This window comes from Colossoma macropomum, unplaced genomic scaffold, assembly GCF_904425465.1.
Source record: "Colossoma macropomum unplaced genomic scaffold, Colossoma_macropomum, whole genome shotgun sequence".
Lineage (NCBI taxonomy): Eukaryota > Metazoa > Chordata > Actinopteri > Characiformes > Serrasalmidae > Colossoma > Colossoma macropomum.
Window position 1 is genome coordinate 37,571,317 of NW_023494803.1, and position 21,600 is coordinate 37,592,916.

Here is a 21,600-nt window from a genome sequence, read left to right on the forward strand (position 1 = left end):
TTTTTTTATATATATTTTGAGAAATAAAGTTAAAATAAACTTTTTTTTACTACTTATATCTGAAATTATATGAGAAACATAAACTAACAAAAAAAACATTTTTTTTATAAATTTTGAGAAATAAAGTTAAAATAACATTTTTTTTTACTACTTATATCTGTGAAATTATGTGAAAAACAACTAACTAACTAATTTTTCATAGTTGTTTAAATATAGACCGTTCTTATTGGGTCACTGCACTGTCTTGAACGCGCCTTCATTCATCAAGGCTTCTCTCGGGGGCGCGCACCACTGGTGCCCAATAGGCCCCTCCCCCTCGTACGTCACGCTCCCAAGCCGACCAGTGAGAAGGGGAGGGGGCGGGGATTGGGTGAGTGAGTTTCTTCACGAGAGTACATGCGGGATGGGGGGCGCTTGTAGTCGTGCACGAGCGCTGGGGGGTAGAACGCTGGGGCAGATGCTGGAAGTGGTGCAGAGTTTCTCCTCAAGCGTTTGTGCTGCTCGTAGCAGAAGGTGTCGAGAAGATACCCGGCGAGGAGGGGAAGAAGGGGAACTCTAGGAGTGTGAAGACCCCCACATGGACCACCAGGGGCAAGAGAACCTTCATCAGGGCAGGATTCAGTGCAGAGCCAGTGGCACCTTATGCTCAGGGGGTCGAAGACTTATGAGTATGAGGAGGTTCTCGTGAGACATGATGGCAACGAGGGCATAACCGGAGCTTCTGTTGGTTTCACAGACTTTGGATGAAGGTTGTTTTTCTCTGAGGCTGGACAGAGCGCAGTCCGGACCTGTGGCCAGTTTCCCGAACAGCCTTTCTAAACCTCAATAGGTGTTTCTTCTTCTTTTCGCTCGTTCTTTGGAAAGCTATGCGGACTCGGGGGACACTTTTGCACTGGACTGCCTTCCTGACCCTTGTTCTCCTGTCAGTCCAGGCTTTCCCCGCCCTCACGCCTAAAGCTGGGGAGGCCAAGCCCGGGAGCAGCGCCGCCCTGCGGGTACGTGAGCACAGCACCCTCGCTGGGGTTGGTGAGGTGCTGTGATGTGAACTTAAAGGGCAATTATTTATTCTTTTGAGATCAGCTTTGGTCCCCACCTGAGCTGGAGCTGATATCAGTTCGACTTTTGTCCGTTTTCCAGACCCAGATTAAGCCTAAACCTAGGATAAATTGGATTTTTAATGCTGGAACACTATGGGCCAGTTTCCCAGACATGGATTAAGACTAGTCTCAGATTAAACTTCTGTGCCAATGATGGCTTAATCTAGGTTTAGGAAACTAGCGCTGTTTGCATTGCAGCGTAATCCAAGACTAGGTTTAATCCATGTCCAAGTAACCAGCGCTATGGCTTTCAATTACTTATATATTTAAAATAGACCCAGATTAATCCTAAAACTAGATTAAATAGGATTTTTAACAGTAAAACACTATAGGCCAGTTTCCCACATGTGGATTAGACTAGTGTTGGACTAAACCACTGTGCCAATGATGGATCACCATTGAAAATTCTTTTTAGTCTAGGTTTAGGCTTAATCTGGGTCTAGGAATTTAGCGCTTTTTGCTTTGCAATGTAATCCAAGACTAGGTTTAATCCATGTCCAAGACTTTCCTCCATTCACTTATTACATATTTATACTGTACGTAGACCTGTTGTGCCTTGAGCATGAGTGAATAATGACAAGGGAGTCAGTTTCCCAGACCCAGATTAAGCCTAAATATAGACTAAAAAGAATTTCCAGTAGTAATTCTTCTTTGACACTTAAATTTAGTCCAAGATTAGTCTTAATCTTTGTCTAAGTAAATTGACCTATTTGCATTGCATTGTAATCCAAACTAGGTTTAATCCATGTCCAAGTAACCAGCCCTATGGCTTTCAATCACTTACATATTTAAATAGACACAGATTAATCCTAAAACTAGATTAAATAGGATTTCTAATGCGGGAACACTATAGGCCAGTTTCCCAGACATGGATTAGACTAGTGTTGCACTAAACTACAGTGCCAATGATGGATCACCATTGAAAGTTCTTTTTAGTCTAGGTTTAGGCTTAATCTGGGTCTAGGAAACTAGCATTGTTTGCATTCCAGTGTAATCCAAGACTAGGTTTAATCCATGTAATCCTCCACTCACTTATTACATATTTTTACTGTACGTAGACCTGTTGTGCCTTGACCATGAGTGAGTTATGACTAGGGGGCAGTTTCTCAGACCCAGATTAAGCCTAAATTTAGACTAAAAAGAATTTCCAGTGGTAATTCTTCTTAGACACTTAAATTTAGTCCAAGATTAATTTTAATCTTTGGCCAAGAAATTGACCTATTTGTGTTGCAGTTCAATCCAAACTAGGTTTAATCCATGTCCAAGTGCCCAGTGCTATGGCTTTCCATCATTTTAATATTTAAAACATTTATACTGTACATTGATAAAGTACCCAGATAAAGTGCCCAGATACTGTACCTAGATAATGCCTAAACTAGACTAAATGGGAGTTTTAATGGTGAAACACCATGGTCCAGTTTCCCAGACATGGATTAAGACTAGTCTGGGAATGAACTACAGTGCCAGTGATGAATTACCATTGAAAATTCGTTCAGGTTTGGGCTAAATCTGAGTCTACGAACCTGATCCTGTTTGCGTTGCAGCGTAAGGCAATTCTAGCTTTAATCCAGACCTAGTTTAAGTCTAAATATATACTAAAGAGAATTTCCCACACTTAAATTTACTCCAAGATTAGACTTAACCTCTATCTAGGAAACTAACTCTATTTGCATTCTAATGTAATCCAAGACTAAGTTTAATCCCTGTCTAAGAAACCAGCCCAATGGTTTTCCATCATGCCTTTATACTACACATAGACATGTGATCTGAAAATGGGTGAATAATGACTAAAGGCCAGATTCCCAGACCTAGATTAAGACTCAACCTGGACTGGGTAATTTTCCATTGACATTTAAATTGAGTCCAAAAATGGGCTTAATCCATTGTCCATTATTTATGTGCTTTTCATTTAGTCTAAATGATGAGTTCTAGTTCTGCAGGCATAAATAGATTACTAAGATCACCCTGGGGATCCAACCCTGTAGATCTAGTTGTACCTAACTGTGCCTTGTCTCAGTAGTGACTGTTGCAGGTCAGTGCTAAGATCAGCTGTATTTTCTGTCATGTGGGAAAGGGTTTGCAGGTTCAAGTGGCCAAGCACTGGTCCAGGTTTAAGTCATGCCAGAGCTCATCTCATACTGAAGCAGGTGTCTGAAACGCTGAAGTGTAGATGTTTGTAGTGGCAAGTGTAAGAGTGGCCCGTTGGTTAGAGGTCAAACTGCCCCACTAGTTCCCTGATAAAGGGTGATTGATGATTGGAATGGTGTCAAAGGCTAATCGGTGATGTACTCTGTAGTAACTGTCCCAGAATGTATGTAGTTGGAAAGGCTGTTTAGATAAGCAGTAGTTGAGGCTTTGAATCCCAGTCGTGTTGTGTGCTGTCTTTGGCTGTCCAGTTGGCCCGAATACAGTTGGAGACGTCACACAGGGATAGTAGTGGGATCTCCACATATGGAAAACATAATATTTTAAGCACATTGTTGCTGTCAGACCTTGTATCTCCATTTTTTTCTTTCTTTTTTTTTTACCTCAGTTGAAAACTGCAGCTTCAGCTGAAGTAAAAAAGGTGGTGATACAAGGTCTGACAGCAACAATGTGCTTAAAACATTATGTTTTCCATATGTGGAAATATTACTATCCCTGTGTGAACATTTGATAATGAACACACCAAAAAAATGGCCCAAAATTACTTAGTTACAATAATTTGCCTTAAAACCTAGTAACATTTTATCTTCCTCTTGTAAACCATTTTTAGCGATGCAAGGTTTTTCTATTCTATTTATATTCTGAAATATACATTTAACAATATATATTGTTTCATTTTTGTGCATCTCTCTTGTTGGCCAGGTGGCCGAGTGGTAGATTTGACCATGTAACATTTTCCTCCACATTTGTTAAAGGGGAATTCCACCAATTATTCCAAATTTCTGTATAATTAAATAGTTAAGATAGAAACAAAGTCATTCGCTGTGGTTTGATGCGAAACGCTCCAGAGCTGTTCACAGTGGTGGTGATGGGAACCAGACATCCAAAGAGTTTAACGCCTCTAAAATCTCTTTCTCAGAAAGTTATTACATGTAATGGTTATGAATACACTGTCTGATGCTTGAGGCATTGTTTAATATAGTTCTGAGATAAGATTTTGGTCTAATGGATTTTTTAAATCCATTTGTGATGGAGCTGTACACACAGGCGAAACCATCCCAAAAGAAAACATACTTTTTCGGATTTACCACTATTATATTTAAAAACCAAGAAGGTACACATAGATTCACTGGTGGTTTTGGATAGTAAATAAAGTGGCTATATTTGTGGTGCAGACATTGCAACCCCTGGTTCTTATCACCACCACTGTAAGGAAACCTAAGTTGGTAAGTTTCTCTATAATGCTCCATTTCACACCAAACCACTCTTAATGACTTTGTTTACATTTCAATGACTGAATTATGCAGGTTTGAAAAATGGGTGGAATTCCCCTTTAAGATGCTTGATAATGACCAAAGGTTCGAAAAATACATACACTTACACAAAATTCATACGGTATGGAGGAGATCAGAGGAGCCACTGGTTTCAGAGAATGTGTGGCCTAAATTGAGAGATCAGCTACAGCAAACAAATACAAAGAAATCAGCAAGCTGGTTCAGCTTAAAGGGCAGTGGCATGATTCTTTGCCCTATATTTGCAGCACCAGCTTTATGGAGTGTTACCACAGGGAGGAAATGCATTTTCACCCCAGGCAGACTTTTACTAGCCACATACCCTGCTAAAAACAACCCGTGTCATATACAAGCCCTCTGTGAGGACCTGAAGAAACTGAGGCTACTGTGCTTTACAGAGATCTAGTTTGAATTAGACAGTAGATCAGACGCGTCATGGGTCTTACAAAAACAAAACAGCAGAAGTTATGACTTTTGACTGATGCTATAACATCTTTAGAGGTCAACGGTAGCAACATTTGTTTATTTGATGTTTGTTAGTGACGCCTTTAGAGGGCGGCGGTGAGTGACGTTTGTTTCTTTGATGTTTGTTAATAACACCTTTAGAGGGCAGCAGTGAGTGACGTTTGTTTATTTGATGTTTGTTAATAACACCTTTATAGGGCGTCAGTGAGTGTCGTTTGTTTATTTGATGTTTGTTAATAACACCTTTAGAGGGCGGCAGTGAGTGACGTTTGTTTCTTTGATGTTTGTTAATAACACCTTTAGAGGGCGTCAGTGAGTGACGTTTGTTTATTTGATGTTTGTTTAACACCTTTAGAGGGCGGCAGTGAGTAATGTTTGTTTATTCGATGTTCGTTTAACACCTTTAGAGGGCATCAGTGAGCGACGTTTGTTTCTTTGATGTTTGTTAATAACACCTTTAGAGGGCGTCATTGAGCGACGTTTGTTTCTTTGATGTTTGTTAATAACACCTTTAGAGGGCGTCAGTGAGTGATGTTTGTTTATTCGATGTTTGTTTAACACCTTTAGAGGGCGGCGGTGAGTGACGTTTGTTTCTTTGATGTTTGTTAATAACACCTTTAGAGGGCGGCAGTGAGTGATGTTTGTTTATTCGATGGTTGTTTAACACCATTAGAGGGCGGCGGTGAGCGACGTTTGTTTGTTTGATGTTTGTTAATGACGCCATTAGAGGGTGGCAGTGAGTGACGTTTGTTTCTTTGATGTTTGTTAATAACACCTTTAGAGGGCAGCAGTGAGTGACGTTTGTTTCTTTGATGTTTTCTTAATGACGGCTTTAGAGGGCGTCAGTGAATAGGCTTTATTAATTACATATTGCAATGAAAAGAAAAGACAACAAAATTGTTAATTGCAATTATTTATACGGCAATGAATTGTCAGCTAAAATTCCGCGATAGTCGAGGGCCGACCCTGCCTATGTGTAGTGCAAGGACGTCAGAAAGTGGAGCAATGAGGAGAAAGATGTGCTGACAGGGTGCCTTTGTGTAACATGTGAACATGTGGCTCTTTTCTCCTTTCCTCCTTTCAACTGGACTAACTGTTTTTATTAACGTGACCTCTCGGGATCACATGGGCCACTGTTTCAGAGAAACGACAGCAACCCTCTGGGATCTGTGGTAAGAGGTGAGATGGAGAAAGGTATGTGAGTTGCTATATAGGTAGAGCAGCCCTGGTGCCATAATAGATAAGCCAAATAATCAAAGGCTGCTCTTAGAACCGAGCAGACGCTGGTGGTGCCACATTTTGCAGAGGGCGCCAAATTCTTGAGCCTGTTCAGAAGTTCATGTTGCTGTTCTTTACTGTTGTGCTGGATGACTGTGGGCTGGAAAGCTCTCAAATATCCAGCGCCCTAATTGAGGTTAAGCTGAAACTGTAAACCATAAGCTGTGTTTCAAAGTATATGGTGCGAGCTTTTGTACACGCTGTGTGGATGCTATATCCAGGATTTAATGCTGGAATAGTAGCATAGATTTCAGTAAAACCACAGGAACACATAAGAACACACCAGCTTCACTACGGTAATGAATATAATGACTGAAGTGTATATCACTGGCTTCAGCCATTTTAGCTGTAATGAAATGTTTCTGTAGAGCGGTCAGAACATGCAGACAACCCAGGAGCCAAGCTGTAGACTAACAGCACTGTACGCAAGTCAGAGAACACCCTTCATTTATGTAATTTCCAGTCAAAACCACCATTAAATAAAAATTATTCACTTTTTGGGAGATATATTAGATTTAAGATTTTTAAAAGTAAAAAAAACAGGACTTCCCAAACCTAGAGTTCAATAAATAATACGAAAGACATAATAGAAAATGGGACCCCTAACAGACCACCAAAAACGGCCCCCGTCGAATAAACAGCGCTTAAAGCTTTCGTCTTTGAGAGAGAGGAGAAAATCAAGCTGCTTCAGATCTGAAAACATCCACAGGTGTTTCTGTCCATCCTTCCACTGTGAGAAGACGACTCAGCGCTGTGGGTCTGAAAGGATGTGTAGCTGTCAAGAAGAACCTCACTGAGAAAAGGAGACGGACACATCAAACAAAGAAGCTGAACAATGGACTGACCACCCCAGAGTCCAGACCTCAACATCACTGAATGTGTTTGGGGTTACTTAGATCCCATGTGTCAAACACAAGGCCCAATCAGGGCAAAATCCTGTCCGATTAATATTAGCCCTGGTTCACAACGTGCTGCACTACAGTCCCCAGCATGCCCTGCAACATAATGTGTGCTCTGACTCTCCTACCCCAACAGTAATCTATGGGACAGCGGTTACACCTCAGTTCTACACAGTTCTACATAATTCCACACCAGTCGTATCACCAAATGCACTACCTGCGTTCAGGTGCAGTTCAACCAACATAAACAGCTAACGTCAGCTCAGCTGGTCAGAAACTGAGCCCAAGTCTTAATGAACTTGCAGCAAAGAAAGGATGTCAGGTGTCCAGTTCAAGCAAATAGGTAGGTTTAACAGACTGAGCTCCTGGGGATGTTTAAATTTTGAGTTTTTCAAGTATTCATGTAATATTTCAAGGTTTACTACTAGTGCCTGTATTTTGTAAGTTATTACGTATTTTGAAAAAAACAATGGGCAGTTCGGGTTACAGCGGAACATGAATTAAAAATTAAATAAAAACATTTTTCTCTCTGGCCCAGAGATTTGTTGAGATCATAATTGACCCCTTTAGTGGCTGAGTTTGACACCTCTCTGACTTGGTGAGAGGCAGAAAACTAACTTCGACGACTGAACTTTAGAGGTGTGGAAAAAAAATCCCTGCAGGTTTCTTTGAAAAACTGAAAGTGAGTCTCCTGAAAAGAATGGAAGCTGTAATAAAGGAGAAGAGTATAACTCTGACAGAATAAAACCTCATATCTCCAAAATGGCAACTTTACAGGAGAAGGAAAAAGCATACTTTACTTTTAATGTAAGTCAATGGAACCAGAATTTTTCTGAGTCATTTTGGGTCGTTTCTTTTGGTCCATTCATCATAAAATTTACATACAATGTAAAGGCCAAGTATTTTCAAATTTTGTTAAAGACTGAAAAACGTCAAAAATGGAGATACAAGGTTTTGTTCCAACAACAGTGATATTATATTTAGTTTTTGGAGGCTTGTGTCTATTTTCTACTTTTTCCTCCGTCTAAAAAACAAAATACATTGTGCTTAAAGACTGTTTTGACTGGAAATCAAGTAAATGAAGAGTGGTCTCTGACTTTTGCACAGTACTATATGAAGCGTTTGTATGTTTAATGGACTTTTTGACTCCTGAAAAGTTCCTCGAGGCTCAGCAAGGATTTCGAAATTTGGCTTTATGTTATTCCATGTCAGATGAACATATAAATGTTACAGAGTAGAGTGACGTACAGCCATAACTGCAAGGTTGGAGGATTGTGGTACGCCAGAGAAATATAATTTAATCAGCCGCATCTCTGAGTTATAGCGAAATGATAATATGACCTAAAAGACCCACTTTGGGGGGGTTTAGAGACCCTACTTGAACAGAGGAAAACTTTCTCCTGCATGGCTTAGTTAAACTAAAAGCTTTTTCTTTTCAAAGAATGCACTGGATCCAGTGCGTCCCGATGTAAACAGTGAATTAATGCAGTTACTGTGTGTCAACAGTAATTTCCTCTGGGAATTTGATTGGTGATTGGTGAAAGAAGTCAAAAGCTTTTGAAGCTTGTCTGTTGCAGCATATGAAACCAGTCAGATTTGACTTTTGTGGCGCATATTCATCTGGACGTCCTTTCCTTCGGTTTCACGTCCTGCACACTAAGGTGTTTAACTGCATAACAACTCTGTAAGGAATAAGGACTTCTGACACAGTGATTAATCCTTAGGCCTATGAAAAAATATCTTTTTCCTATTTTTTTGGAGGCGAATAATCAGATCCATCCATTTCATTGAATTATGAGCTCGCTGCTCAGTTTTCCATTTTAATACATCCCATTTGGTCTCTGTCTCGACAACAGGAGGTTATGCTTTGTGAGGGCTTCAGAGCACTCAGCCTCCAACCATATGTACGTGTGCACATAAAACATCTTAAATATTTATCTTAAGTCGAATACTTAAGGGATAAACCTAAGCTAGGCCAAGTGCATTGCATTAAACCTCTTAACTGCTCTTCTTAAGGGGTTTTCTTAAAGGAGAATTCTGGGTAATTAAATGGTTAGGAAGTAAACAAAGACATTCTGAGTGGTTTGATTTAAAATGCTTCATTGTAGAGAAACTTGCAGAGTCAGAATTGTTCACAGTGGTGGTGGTGATAGGAACCAGACGTCTGAAGAGTTTAATGCCTCTAAAATCTCCCTCACAGATGATTATTATATTAAATGGTTATGAGTAAACAGTACACTGTCTGTCTGATTACACTGTTTTATGATTTTTTTAATGTTTCAGCTTAAAATGGCTACATTTAAAAAAAAAAAAATCTGTGGTGGAGATGTACAGGCAGGGCATTATGAGGCAAAATAGTCAGATTTTTTTCAGATTTGCAACTTTTCTACCAGCATCAAAGACTGTGTAGGTTCACTGGTCATTTGGACAGCAACTAAAATGGCTATATTTGTGTTGTAGACATTGTGACCCTCAGTTCCTGAGTCTGAGTTTCTCTACAATGAACCGCTTCACATCTAACTATTCTGAGTGACTTTATTAATATCTAAACCCCTGAAGTATAAAGAATATGAATTGGAATTTTGAGAAGTTGGTGGAATTCCCCTTTAATGGGACCTCGTTTTTTGCAACTGTCAAAAACAGAAATTAACTTCAATAATTCACTTTTTTTAATATGCTGCTTTTCCCAAACTAATTTTACGCAGATCACGCAGGGAAATTCCACCAATTTTTCAGAATTTCTACATACTTCAATCACTGAGATGATAGAAAGTGTTTTAGAGTGGTTTGATGAAAAGTGGTTCCTCGTAGAGAAACTTAATGACTCAGGTGTCTTTATAGCGACGGTGATAAGAACCAGGGGCTGTTTTATTTTGTTTATTTAGCTATTTTATTTGCTATCCGAAACCAGCAGTGAACCTAAAAGTTTTTATATACATTGTTGATAGTGGTAAATCTGAAAAAATACATTCGTCTTTGCCTTGGAACACATAGCATGTATCTCTCAGCCATGAATGTATTCTGAAAAATACATATTTGCCTGAAAGTCTATCTTAAAACGATCGTAAAACAAGGCAGGGTATTCATAACCATTTCATTAATAGCTCTGTGAGGGAGCTTTTAGAGACATTAAACTCTACAGACGTCTGGTTCCTATCACCATCACTGTGAACAATTCTGACTCAGTAAGTTTCACCTTTAAAACTCTGAATGACATTGTTTAAATCATAACTATTTAATTATGCAGACATTTTGAAAAATAAATTCCTCTTTAATTCAAAGGAATGTATAGTTGAACACTTAAAGCTGATATGTTTTTCTGTAAGCAGCCAATGGACTCTGCTTTCTTAATGATGGAGCACTGGTTTCATCACGTTAAGTCCAGCGGAAGCCAGCACACAGTCTGGCCACAGGTTTCATGCTATTATGTTTGGCAAATTGCTGCCGTGTTTGTTCTCTCGGGCCCCTGCGCCTGAGCCCACTGAGGAGAAAGCACAATGAGTGTTTGTGAGACGCATGGTACACTGATGCTATCGGGACATGCCAACCAAATCAGATTGCAACATGCTGGTATGCAGGACCTGGGGAGAAAAGAAAGGGGGAGAAAACAAGAAAAACATAAAGATCGTGTTTGAGACGAGCTTTGGGCAGGCGTCCATCCCTGCAGTGACACTGGGATCAGGCGTGGCTGCGTTTTGCCCTTTTTTTTTTTCCCTGTCTGCAACTCCTCCTCCTCTACATGTGAATGGTTAGGAATTCCAGCTCGAGGGACTTTGAATTAGAGTCAGTTGTTGTGGGGTGCTGCACACCACAGGAACGTCCTCTCTGTAGTTTGTTTTCCATTATTAACTTGTATTACTCATATAAAAGCAAAGCCGTCCTTTTCCTCCCCCGAAACTCGGAGGCCCAGTCATCCCCATTGATGTGGAGGAAGAGACTAATCCAAACGGTGCTATGTTGAGCGAGTAGCTTATCTTGGCACCGACTTTTCTCCGAGGTTCGATTATAGCATGACTGAGGTAGAAGGTATGAGAGATCCCTGGAAGGCTTTCTCAAGTACCTCATTTCTCTCACTGCAGACTTACTGCAGGGCAGACGTCATGTAATAGATCCTCTTCCTCCGTTTACACGCACCTGTAAAAAAGTACACTCATAGCTTTGCAGTGACTGGACGTTTTCAGGGAAATCTCATTTAGCTGGACATTCGAGACACTAACTAATAAGAGCTTCCTCAGGCTTCGCTTTCAGACTCGCAAGACATGTCAAGATGAAACATTTCTCCCTGGTTTCACTCTTGTTTCGAGATCGGATGGCAGACCTCCAGCTTGGAAATTCAAAAAACAGTAAAGGTGCCAAAAAGAAGAGCCACTTTTGGTTCCCTAAAGACTCTCTTAATGGGCCTATATCATGAAAAACTGCCTTTCCTTCTATAAAATAAGTTTGTATTATGCAAACACTGTCAAAAGTTTAAAAATGTGTGAAATTAATATGGAAATTAAGCCCGTTTTGAATTCAGTGTCTTTGAGATGTCACAAAATCAACACATTTAAATATGTTTGTTTATTCAGACTGCGGCCGTTTAGCCCCGCCCGTTCACACGTCTTAAAGGCAAAACAAAAACAGCCTGTTTAATTCTAAGAGATAAAGTTGGTGAAAATTAATTAGGACTGTTTTTGGTACATAACACAAATGTTCACAAAATAAAAGAAAGAAAAAATCAAGAATGTGTAGAATGTGGGTTTTTTAGCGGATGGTCCCTTAAAACCTCTTATTGACCAGGGTATATTTTGGTTCGTCCATCTGAATTTACGTGACCAAATCATAAGGCAAATTATTCAGTAACTGCATGAAATAACTGTAAATTTTTATTTAATTTATTTATTTATTTATTTTTAAAAGCTCCCCTCAAATTAACAGAACGTGTTTTATGATCACACATATCGCTATATGCTTACAATTTACTGCTGAAAGCCAAAAATCTTAGACGCTCTTTGTATTATTTTATAAAAATAATTTTTACAGAGCAGATCACTGAAGAGACGCCATCTGTTTATAGTTTATAGCCCAGATTTGTGGAAAAATGGGTCGACTTTCAGTAGAAAAAAAAATTGTGAGTTCAGCTTCTTTTATTATAAGGGTTTAAAATTACATCACCCATCTATTTGACTGGAAAGAAGACCAGCTCTCATATGACACCCACCTTTTAAATGTAGCTTATGAAATATGAACGTTATGAAGAATATGACGAAGTGCTTTTTGGAACCTTTGTAGATACTTAATTTACTTTCAAGTTACATTCAACTAAATATCTACTAAATTGACCACAATTTTCTGTAACTCTAAATCTGACCTTAATCTCAACTTCAACCCAAAACCTCAACCCAGCCCTAACCCTGCTCCAAATCCTAATCCTAACTCCACCACTGCTTAGAATCAACTGAGTTTCAACAGATAGTTTGAACATCTGTGGATAATCTATAGGGGACTACAGTGGACTGTCCAAATAAAGTGACACTAGAGTTTTTCCTAGAACCATACTAGAACCAATTTCTCTCACAAGCTGAACATATATCAGCATTAATTGCATTTGCATCCATATATGCTGACTCCATTCTGTTACTCTGACTCTACTCTTTTGATTAAATGTGTGTCATAACTAAAATAAGTTCACACAAAGATTTTTTTTTTTTTTTAATGTAGAAAAGTGTTTCTGTCTCGCTGTGAGGTCAGTACTTGTTTGAAGAGCACCGCAGAAGGTGCCTCCGTCTCTTCCCAGGAGATGGTGAAATTCAATAGAGAGCGGCGGGGTGAGCTTTATCGTCTGGAGCAGAGGACATCTGCTTTGCGTGTGGGAGAGACGGAGTCAGAGAAGTGAGACAAGGCAGGCTACACATGATCAGTAGAGGAAGGCTTTGATCAGGCAGCCTCTCGCCCCTTGCACCCCACTCTCAGTTCTGCTGCTCCGCCAGAAGACGAGAGAGACAATCAAATCAGGCCTCCAGATGTGCACGAGGAAGAGCAGGAGCAGCACAGATGTGGTTGTAGTTGATAGCACTAACGTGGTCTTTTAATTCTGCGGTTGTAGGTAGAAATACAGACACTGAGGGTCTCTGTATGCACTATTGCTCCCTATTAGTGTTTGATTGTCTTAGCTCTGACGATCATAACAACACCAGTAGTTAACCTCTTCAGCTCTAGGCTTTCTATTCACTCATATAAGGTTTATTATCCTGTAACTAATAGATTGGGGCACAAAGTAGTATCCCAATATTTGGGGGGAACAGATAGTATTGATACATGGAGGCTCAAGTATGAGAGGTTTATTGTTTCATTGTTGGACAGTAGGATGCCAAATGGTCACAAAAATGGTGCTGAGAAGTCTTTTTTTTCCTTCTGATAAGACCAAGTGGTGGTACGAGCATTCACATACCATAGTGGATAACAACATCAGTCCACAGATGGCTGGGGAACTGAATCCCTGCCCAGGCAGGAATGCAGCTGCTGTACCAGCAAGGCCCTGTTTACACTTGGCATTAACATCTGATCACTGTGGTCTGATCTTTGTGATCGGATCATCCAGCATGTTTACGCTTGTCCTTTTCAAATGTGGCTTTTGCAGCCACATATTAATCACATCTCACTTCCCCATGCACAGGACCTGCTCTAGCCTTTTTGGGGGCACTGAGCAGAGTTTTTGGGGGGCCTCTCATTCTGCTGATCTGGAAGCTGTAGTGGGTGCAGACTGTTTCTTTTGGGGTTTTGTCTTTATGTTAGGGAGTTAGGATATGTTTTTGTATTTTCTTTTCTTTTTGTCTTTTGGGAAGGTAACAAGTTTCATTTGGAGCAGATGTTTTATTTTTAATTTTGGGTGTCCCTGAAGCCTATACGTCCTAAACATGAAGTAAAGCATTTTAAGGCCAGCACTTTTTGTGTTCTTGGTCTGGCAAGTTGGAGACGGTAAAGTTGAGAAGACACCTTTTACGTTGCAGCCTGCATAGACAGGCTATAACAAGGTTAACAAATAACAGTGACTGCTACATGTTCTCGAAACTATATAAATGTATAACTGGCTAACTGTGGCTAATTATTGCTGATGATTTGATGCTCATTTGGGGTTCTATTAAATTACGATTTAAATTACGGATAACCTCAGCATTCTTGATCCAGGCGTCTGTCTCACGATACAGTATATCTTGCTAACCAGGCTAACTTTAAGCTTATTTGGTTCTAACCGTGGTGGCAGTGGTGGCAGCATTTTACTGTTATAAATGCTTTATTTTCTGCATATTTAGGTAGTATGATTTTCTTTCCTCCTGTTGCTCCACAAGTTTCATGTGATTGGTTGTTCATTTTAATCTGGGATTAATGACAGGCTGTGTATCTAAACCTGGATTAATCACAGTCTGAGTATCTAAACCTGGATTAGTCACAGTCTGAGTATCTAACTTGGATTAATCACAGTCTGAGTATCTAAACCTGGATTAATCATAGTCTGAGTATCTAACTTGGATTAATCACAGTCTGAGAATCTAAACCTGGATTAGTTACAGTCTGAGTATCTAACTTGGATTAATCACAGTCTGAGCATCTAACTTGGATTAATCACAGTCTGAGTATCTAAACCTGGATTAATCATAGTCTGAGTATCTAAACCTGGATTAATAAATCTGAGTATCTAAAACTGGACTAATCACAGCCTGAGTATCTAAACCTGGACTAATCATAGTCTGAGTATCTAAACCTGGATTAACATAGAAAGTTGTTAGCTGCTATTGTAAAATGAGTTAACCGTGTCTGTGTTTGTTCCAAAGGAAATGACATAACAGTAACAAAAAACATACCTTTATCTTCAAGCCTTTTTACCTCATCTTTTCTTCTTCTTTTTTGTGTTTTGATTACATTCATACATTCATTTTTGAGACAAGTTTCCCCTCACTCGAGCATCTTAGACAACAGTAATATCCCAGACGTTGTTAGGGGGCCGTCTGATGGCTGCGGGGCCAAAAAAAGCTGCTTATGTTGCTTATTAGGTAGAGCCAGCACTGTCCATTGATATTCAAATTATAAATGAGGCAGGTAAGGTGCTGGTGAGCAGATGTAGCATAGACAGGCTATGCAGTTTTGTTTACACTCACGATGCAGAGCATTTAAGGTGTTGTAAGTTAGAGAGAAAGAAAACATGACAAGTTATCTACGTTTGCTTAGTGGCCAGAAATGAAACACCGTCAAAACAAAAACGTGCTGCATTGATCGACAGCTGTGCCCTTCACTGTTGATGAGTGGCTTCTGCGTTTGTAATCCAACATTTGAATGAACAGTCTGGAACAATACTGAAAGCTGTGGGTGACATTAGACAGTGAATGTTGCCAAGCTGGCTGTATTGCGTTTACACACACGCCAGATCTAATCACAATACAGGATCAGATTATGCCTCGAATACCTTGGGATCAGGACAGCTAGACAAGAACACATCCCATACATGAACTTACCTTTTAAACTAATATATAAGGGACTGAATGTGGTTATGATGTGTGAGGGATTAATGAGTGAATCTGGCGATATGTGGATGTGTGTCCTCACAGTTTAAAGGCTTTAAGAAATACCATACAGCAGGTTTCAATATGTTAAAAAGTGGACAATACAGAGGGAATTGATAAGGCCGGAGGACTGACCTAGTCATTATTGGTGTGTATGTGGCTCTGGGTCTCTGGCTGATCCTGTTGTATGGCAGCTCTTTGATGTCTTTGGTGGCTTATAGACAGGGCCTCTGTGAGTCCTTTGAAGTTTTGAGGAAATCAGGATGTAGAGGCCTGGCCTGACTGGGTCTCATCTGGTGCTGTTAAAGCATGCATGTGGTTCATAATGATAGTCAGGCTAAAGACACTCTTAGTTAGGCCTGACTGATATATCATTCGGCCAATAAATCAACCATTATTAAGGCTGTGTGGGTTAATCGGTATTCTGTCTACAAAGTACTAATACACTGTATTCTTTATTTTTTAAATTATAAATAAATACCTCAAATATGAGTAAATTCACATTTATTAGTCACAGCTGAGTTGTGTTATGAAAAATCTTTAAATTAGTTGTATTTGGTTAGCAATTGGGAGAAGTTACCTATTCATATTTAAGTGAGGTGATATAAACGGTATTCATCCACGCAATCACACTGTGAGAAATTGGACACAGGAAAATCCCTTTTTTCGCTTGTGTTTATGATAAAAGTAAAAAAGGAGGCGGCGGCTCAAGCACGTTTTTAGAACAAAATAGGCTTGAAAGTCGTGCTGCACCGGTGGCTTTTGAATGTCACACTCTGTGTTGGGCCACTCCACCCACATTCTTGCTGGAGTTATCATTTCTGACCACCAAAGTAACAAATGAGTGTGTTGTCCAGCCCAGTAAGTCATATGTTGTTGTGTTGTTACATACACTTACACACAGAGTCCAAAAGTCTGAGAACACATTGAAAATCTAATATTTGTTTCATTTAAACCTGTTTAAAGTTTCAGAATCTTAAAAAAAAGGTTGAACAAAGAAAAGATATGACAATTAAAATTAAGAAATATTTGAAATTCTGTACTATTTACTGGTCACTGTTAATTGAAGCAAATTTGTGAAACTGACCATGTTGAGGCCTTTGGACAAAAAGGTCAAGTGATTTTTCTTATTTTTGTCTTATTCCTTCCATTGAAACACATTCAGATGACTTTTAGGTGGATTTGATCTACTGATCAGAAGCTTTTGCACACCCATGCCAGCTTAAGCAGAAGGGGGACCTACCAAATACTAAGAAATTCTGAAATTCATGTAAACATACAACGATTCTACTCTTCACTTAAAATGTAATGTAGTATCATTTGTATTAAAAAACCTTGTATTAAATTACAAAGGAATGCATTTTCACCAGTGGTCTCAGAATTTGGACCCCAGTGTATATACTTAAAATACTTGCGCTGGCTTTAAAAAAGGCCCAGAACTGTTTCATTTTTGACCATACGATATTATATTGGCCAGTATTATTTGTTTTAAAATTTTTAGCTCTGTAAAATCTGTATCAGTGACAAAATTGATTGGCCTGTGTGAAAACTGGGTCACTTTTCAAGGGAGCCTGTGCTCGTCAGTTGGAAGTGAGAATAGGCGTAAAATGTGCTTCATGAGTGAAACTCCCGCACAGCGGTGCGTTAAAATTATTAGTACGTTTGTAAAGCACACTGGAGCATTATGAGATTATCCGGAGCTGCCTTTCAAAACAGTGTGACGAATCTCTGGACCATCAGCACCACCAGAACTTCATGGAGCTCAGTGATGAGACAGGAGCTGCCTGAACGGTCACTGCCGGTGATGCACAGCAGATAATTCCAAAGCTCATAGAGAGCGCTGTTGTGGATATGAGACAACAGGAGGCCGCTCTTCTAGCCCAGACTTCAAGTCTCCATATTAAAGTAAACCAGATGAAAGAGATACATATCCCTTAATGTGTAATAATTTACCTGCATGCACCATCCTGGGCCTTTCTCCAGGAATTCACAGCGCTTCTCCATCAGTTCGACCCAGCATCGCACTTAATGTCAACCAGCTGTCAGGAGACGGAGGCGCGTCTGGCTGTGGGCGAAAGAGACAGAGCAGAGCGGCCCAGCCGAACGCCGTCATGTTGTTCATGCCTGTGATGTTTCTCTGCCCGCTTTGTTTTGTTTGGTTGCTAACGGGAACCCCGTGGAGCGCCGAGGTTTTGTGTTTGATAAATAACTTATGTAGGATGGAGGCCTAAGAACAACAGCCTCCACCTTTTATCAGATAGTTCTGCAATGTCAAATGGGTTGTGCAATAGATTGTTTGAGGATACTGAAGCGTTCTTGCATTTCAACAGCTTGAATGTAAACTGAGCTGTAAGCCACTATGAATTTAAACTTGTAAGCTTCATCAATAAAAGCACGTCACTTTTTTTCATATATTGTAGGTCTAAGACTGGTTCAGAGTCCATGGAGCGAGCGCCATACAGTGAAAAGATTATTGACATAATTCCCCTAATCCCTCTGCAAAATCCACCTGATATGCTGTCATGTGGTAGACATTTCACTCCAGATGGGTTTATTTGAAACCGAGGCCTTTTTTTCGTAAGAGTGCAGGGTCACAGCTGTATACATTTGATATGGTGTTGGAGTATGACTGATCTTCTAACCTCCTTCACATGCGTGGTATAATTGCTTTAGGAAATATTTTCCCCATATTTTGTTCTTCAGAAGACTTTATAGGTGAGTAATTTGGCCGTCAGAACGTGTAGTTGAATCAGATTCTTTTGATAAAATATAAGACGGCTGGGTCATCAGAACCAATTAAACTCAATCGTGTAGTGCTATTTACAGTACACATTGGGACAAAGCAGCTTTCAACAGATTCAGCTTCAGACTCCTAATGAAGGCAAAGGAAGCTGTGGCAAAGACTCAGTCACCTGAGAAGGATCGCATCATGATACATTAAATCACAATACACTTTTCGTTATGTTAAACACATTTGAAGCTTTTGAAAAATATCTCATATCTTTTATTTGAAGATTGTAATGGACTGAAGAAAACCTCGTATCTCCAAAATGGTAACTTTACAGGAAAAGGAAAGAACCTACTTTACTTTTAATGTAAGTCAATGGAACCAGACTTTTTTCCAAGTCATTTTGGGCTGTTTCTTTTGATCCGTTCATCATGAAATTTACACACAATGTAAAGAGCCACAGGATTTTCAAACTATGTCAAAAACTGAAAAACAATACAAGGTTTTCTTCTGACAGCAGTGATATATTTTACCCTCTGTGTTGCAGTTTTTCAGAAAAGAGTGCTGGCTTAGAGCTGCCACCGCTGTTTTCCATTTCTAACAACTGATGAAACCTGGTTAGACTACAACTCGTAACCACAGTGATGTATCTTGGAATTCCAGAAGACCTACAGTGATGTTTTTCTCAGACAAATTGGTCTCATTGTAAATCAAAATGGGATTATTTAATTCCTCTGACCTTTCCTAAATAGGTTGATAGTTGCAACCCACAAGAGAGCTTGCATAGTTGTATGTAGGTAGAAACTAGGGGCGCGGGAAAAACTCGATTCTTAGGTGCATCGCGATGCGGACGTGAACGATTCTGAATCGATTCATAAATGTCAAAAATCGATTTTCTAAATATTTAATTTATAACGTAATGTTGACAGAACGCAAAAGGCGGAACTGGGTAAGTGCAGCGCCCGGACAGTCTGTGGCGGCACATAACAAAAACACAACTGGATGAGCGAGAAATCCGCCCGGCACCCTCTGCATTAAAGCCAGGTTAGGTCAGGAGTCACAACACAAATGATAGGAAGAGCCATTTTGTCCTTTCAACAAAGTCAAACCACCTTGGGAGCCACAACATTTAATGTCCAGTATGGGATAATGTCCTAGTATAGACTAAACAATATAAACGAGAACGCAGATTTACTTCGCTCTGCTTTAAGCTTCAGCTTTAGCCGCTTTCCTCTTATTGTAAAATGTCTCAGCGTTCGACTGTTTTACGAGGCTGAAGTCGCTTCTCATTCGCCAGCTTCTCGTTCTAATTTTCCCGTTCCACCTTAAATTCTGCCTTAGGCGCCGAATGTAACTGCTGCACCATTTAAAGTGGAACGGGGAAATTCGAAAGAGAAGCGAGTTCATTTTCGCAACTTTTTAGAGAAAGACAGTCTCTCAGCAGATTTAACCAACCGCGCTGCTTATAAATGCGAATAAGTCCTCCAAATGTTCGTCTTAATCTCTGTTTCTTCGTTCGCTACTGGCGAGGCCGGACCTCGGGGCTATGTGACCTGCTGTCTGCTGTTCTCAGTCATTGAGAACCAGGGCTTTCGCGCTATGCTGCACACTTTGAAGCCGAGATTCAGCGTCCAGTCGGGAAGGATGGCTGTAACGCGCTGCGTGGACACCCATCACCACTGGATCTTATTTCAGGGCAACAGCGCATTTGATCGCAGATGAGTGGCAGCAGCGTCTCTGAATGAGAGCCTTCTAGTTCACTTGCCACATCACCTCCATTTGATTTATTAATAAAAGATATTTTAGATATTTAAAGCAAAGTATTTGTAATGAATCATTGGATCATTACAAATGCTTTGCTTTAAAACTACCAAGTTTTTAGACAGTAGGAAGATAGAGATCCTGTATAGAGAAAAAAGATGCATCGAGATGCATCGATAATCGTTTTATAATCGCATCGCAGCCCCCTAAATCGTAATCGAATCGAATCGTAAGGTGCCTAAAGATTCCCACCCCTAGTAGAAACTATGAAAAAAATACTGATTGGATCATTTTTTGTTGGGCGTTCCACGATCTATACCCTTTTGTTTCCAACTAAAACTTAAAGAAATAAACATATTATTACAGTACCTCCAGTATTGAGTTCAAATATGGCATGATGCATCATGATTCTAGCACGATGATTAAAAAAAGTCAACTAAAATTACAGACATTCTCTTGAAGAACTAGGAGGTTCTGATGGTTCCCTATTCATGTGTACAATAAATAGACAGATTTAGACCAATTATAGACCAGCAACTGCATAAGCTGCATGCTATTAATTAGCTAATTAAATGTTGAATAAAAAAAGAAGTCGTAGTTGTTCTTCACTTCTTTTTAAACTTGGATCTAATGTTTATACATTTTGTCCGTGTCAGGTTGTTGGAAAACTTCATAAAAACTAAATATTGTGATGCTTATTGCGTAACATGATGTTATATTTTTCCCTGTTTCTTTAGACTGGAGGCCAGGCTGGTTCTGTCGATGTCAAGCGGACGCTGGCGGAGCTCCAGCAGCAGAACCAGCTAAAGAGTCGCTCACCTTCACGTCGCCACAGGCGGAGATGGTCACAGCTCCGCTCAGAGGGAGTCCTGCCCAAACCTGCGCCTGAGGAAGAGGAGCCATTCATTTTAGACCTGAAGAACTTTCCTGACCTCGCCAATGCTGACCTGGGCTCCCAAAATCCAAACATTCAGGTATGGAAATATTCAGAACACAATTCAGTTCATGTCAAAAAAAAATTTTATAACAAGCAAATTCTCAAAGCGGTTTTCTAGAAAATGCGTGGCCTGACTGATATTGAGGTCCCATGGGTTTATCAATATTACCATATAAAACTCAACTGAACTAAAATTAGTGGACTGTCTTTAATTTTGACTACATAAAATTATATTGACAGAGATTTTTGGCTGTCAGCTTAATTTTGGCTTCTTAAACTCAGTATTGGGCACACAATTAACTACACACTTAAAAAGATGGCGCTTCAAGGGTTCTTTAGTAAAAGTAATGGTTCTGTTTAGAACCATAAGGGCTATATAGAATGCTGAAATGTTTTTTGCACGATGAAATGGTTCTTCAGATTGATTGAGAATGTGTTGTATATGGTTTAATATAGAACCT

The 21,600-nt window shown here is 39.8% G+C and overlaps 1 protein-coding gene across 1 annotated transcript in view; it reads left to right on the plus strand.

Annotated features, from left to right (window-relative positions):
- The first annotated feature begins 411 nt into the window (after positions 1-411).
- The window catches only part of ism2a (isthmin 2a), a 41,408-nt gene continuing 20,219 nt past the window's right edge, over positions 412-21,600 (plus strand). Inside the window, exons 1-2 of the mRNA XM_036593869.1 lie at positions 412-995; positions 20,940-21,176. Of these exons, the coding sequence (XP_036449762.1) occupies positions 867-995; positions 20,940-21,176 (366 nt within the window). The 5' untranslated portion in view covers positions 412-866. The remainder of the gene's footprint in view (positions 996-20,939; positions 21,177-21,600) is intronic.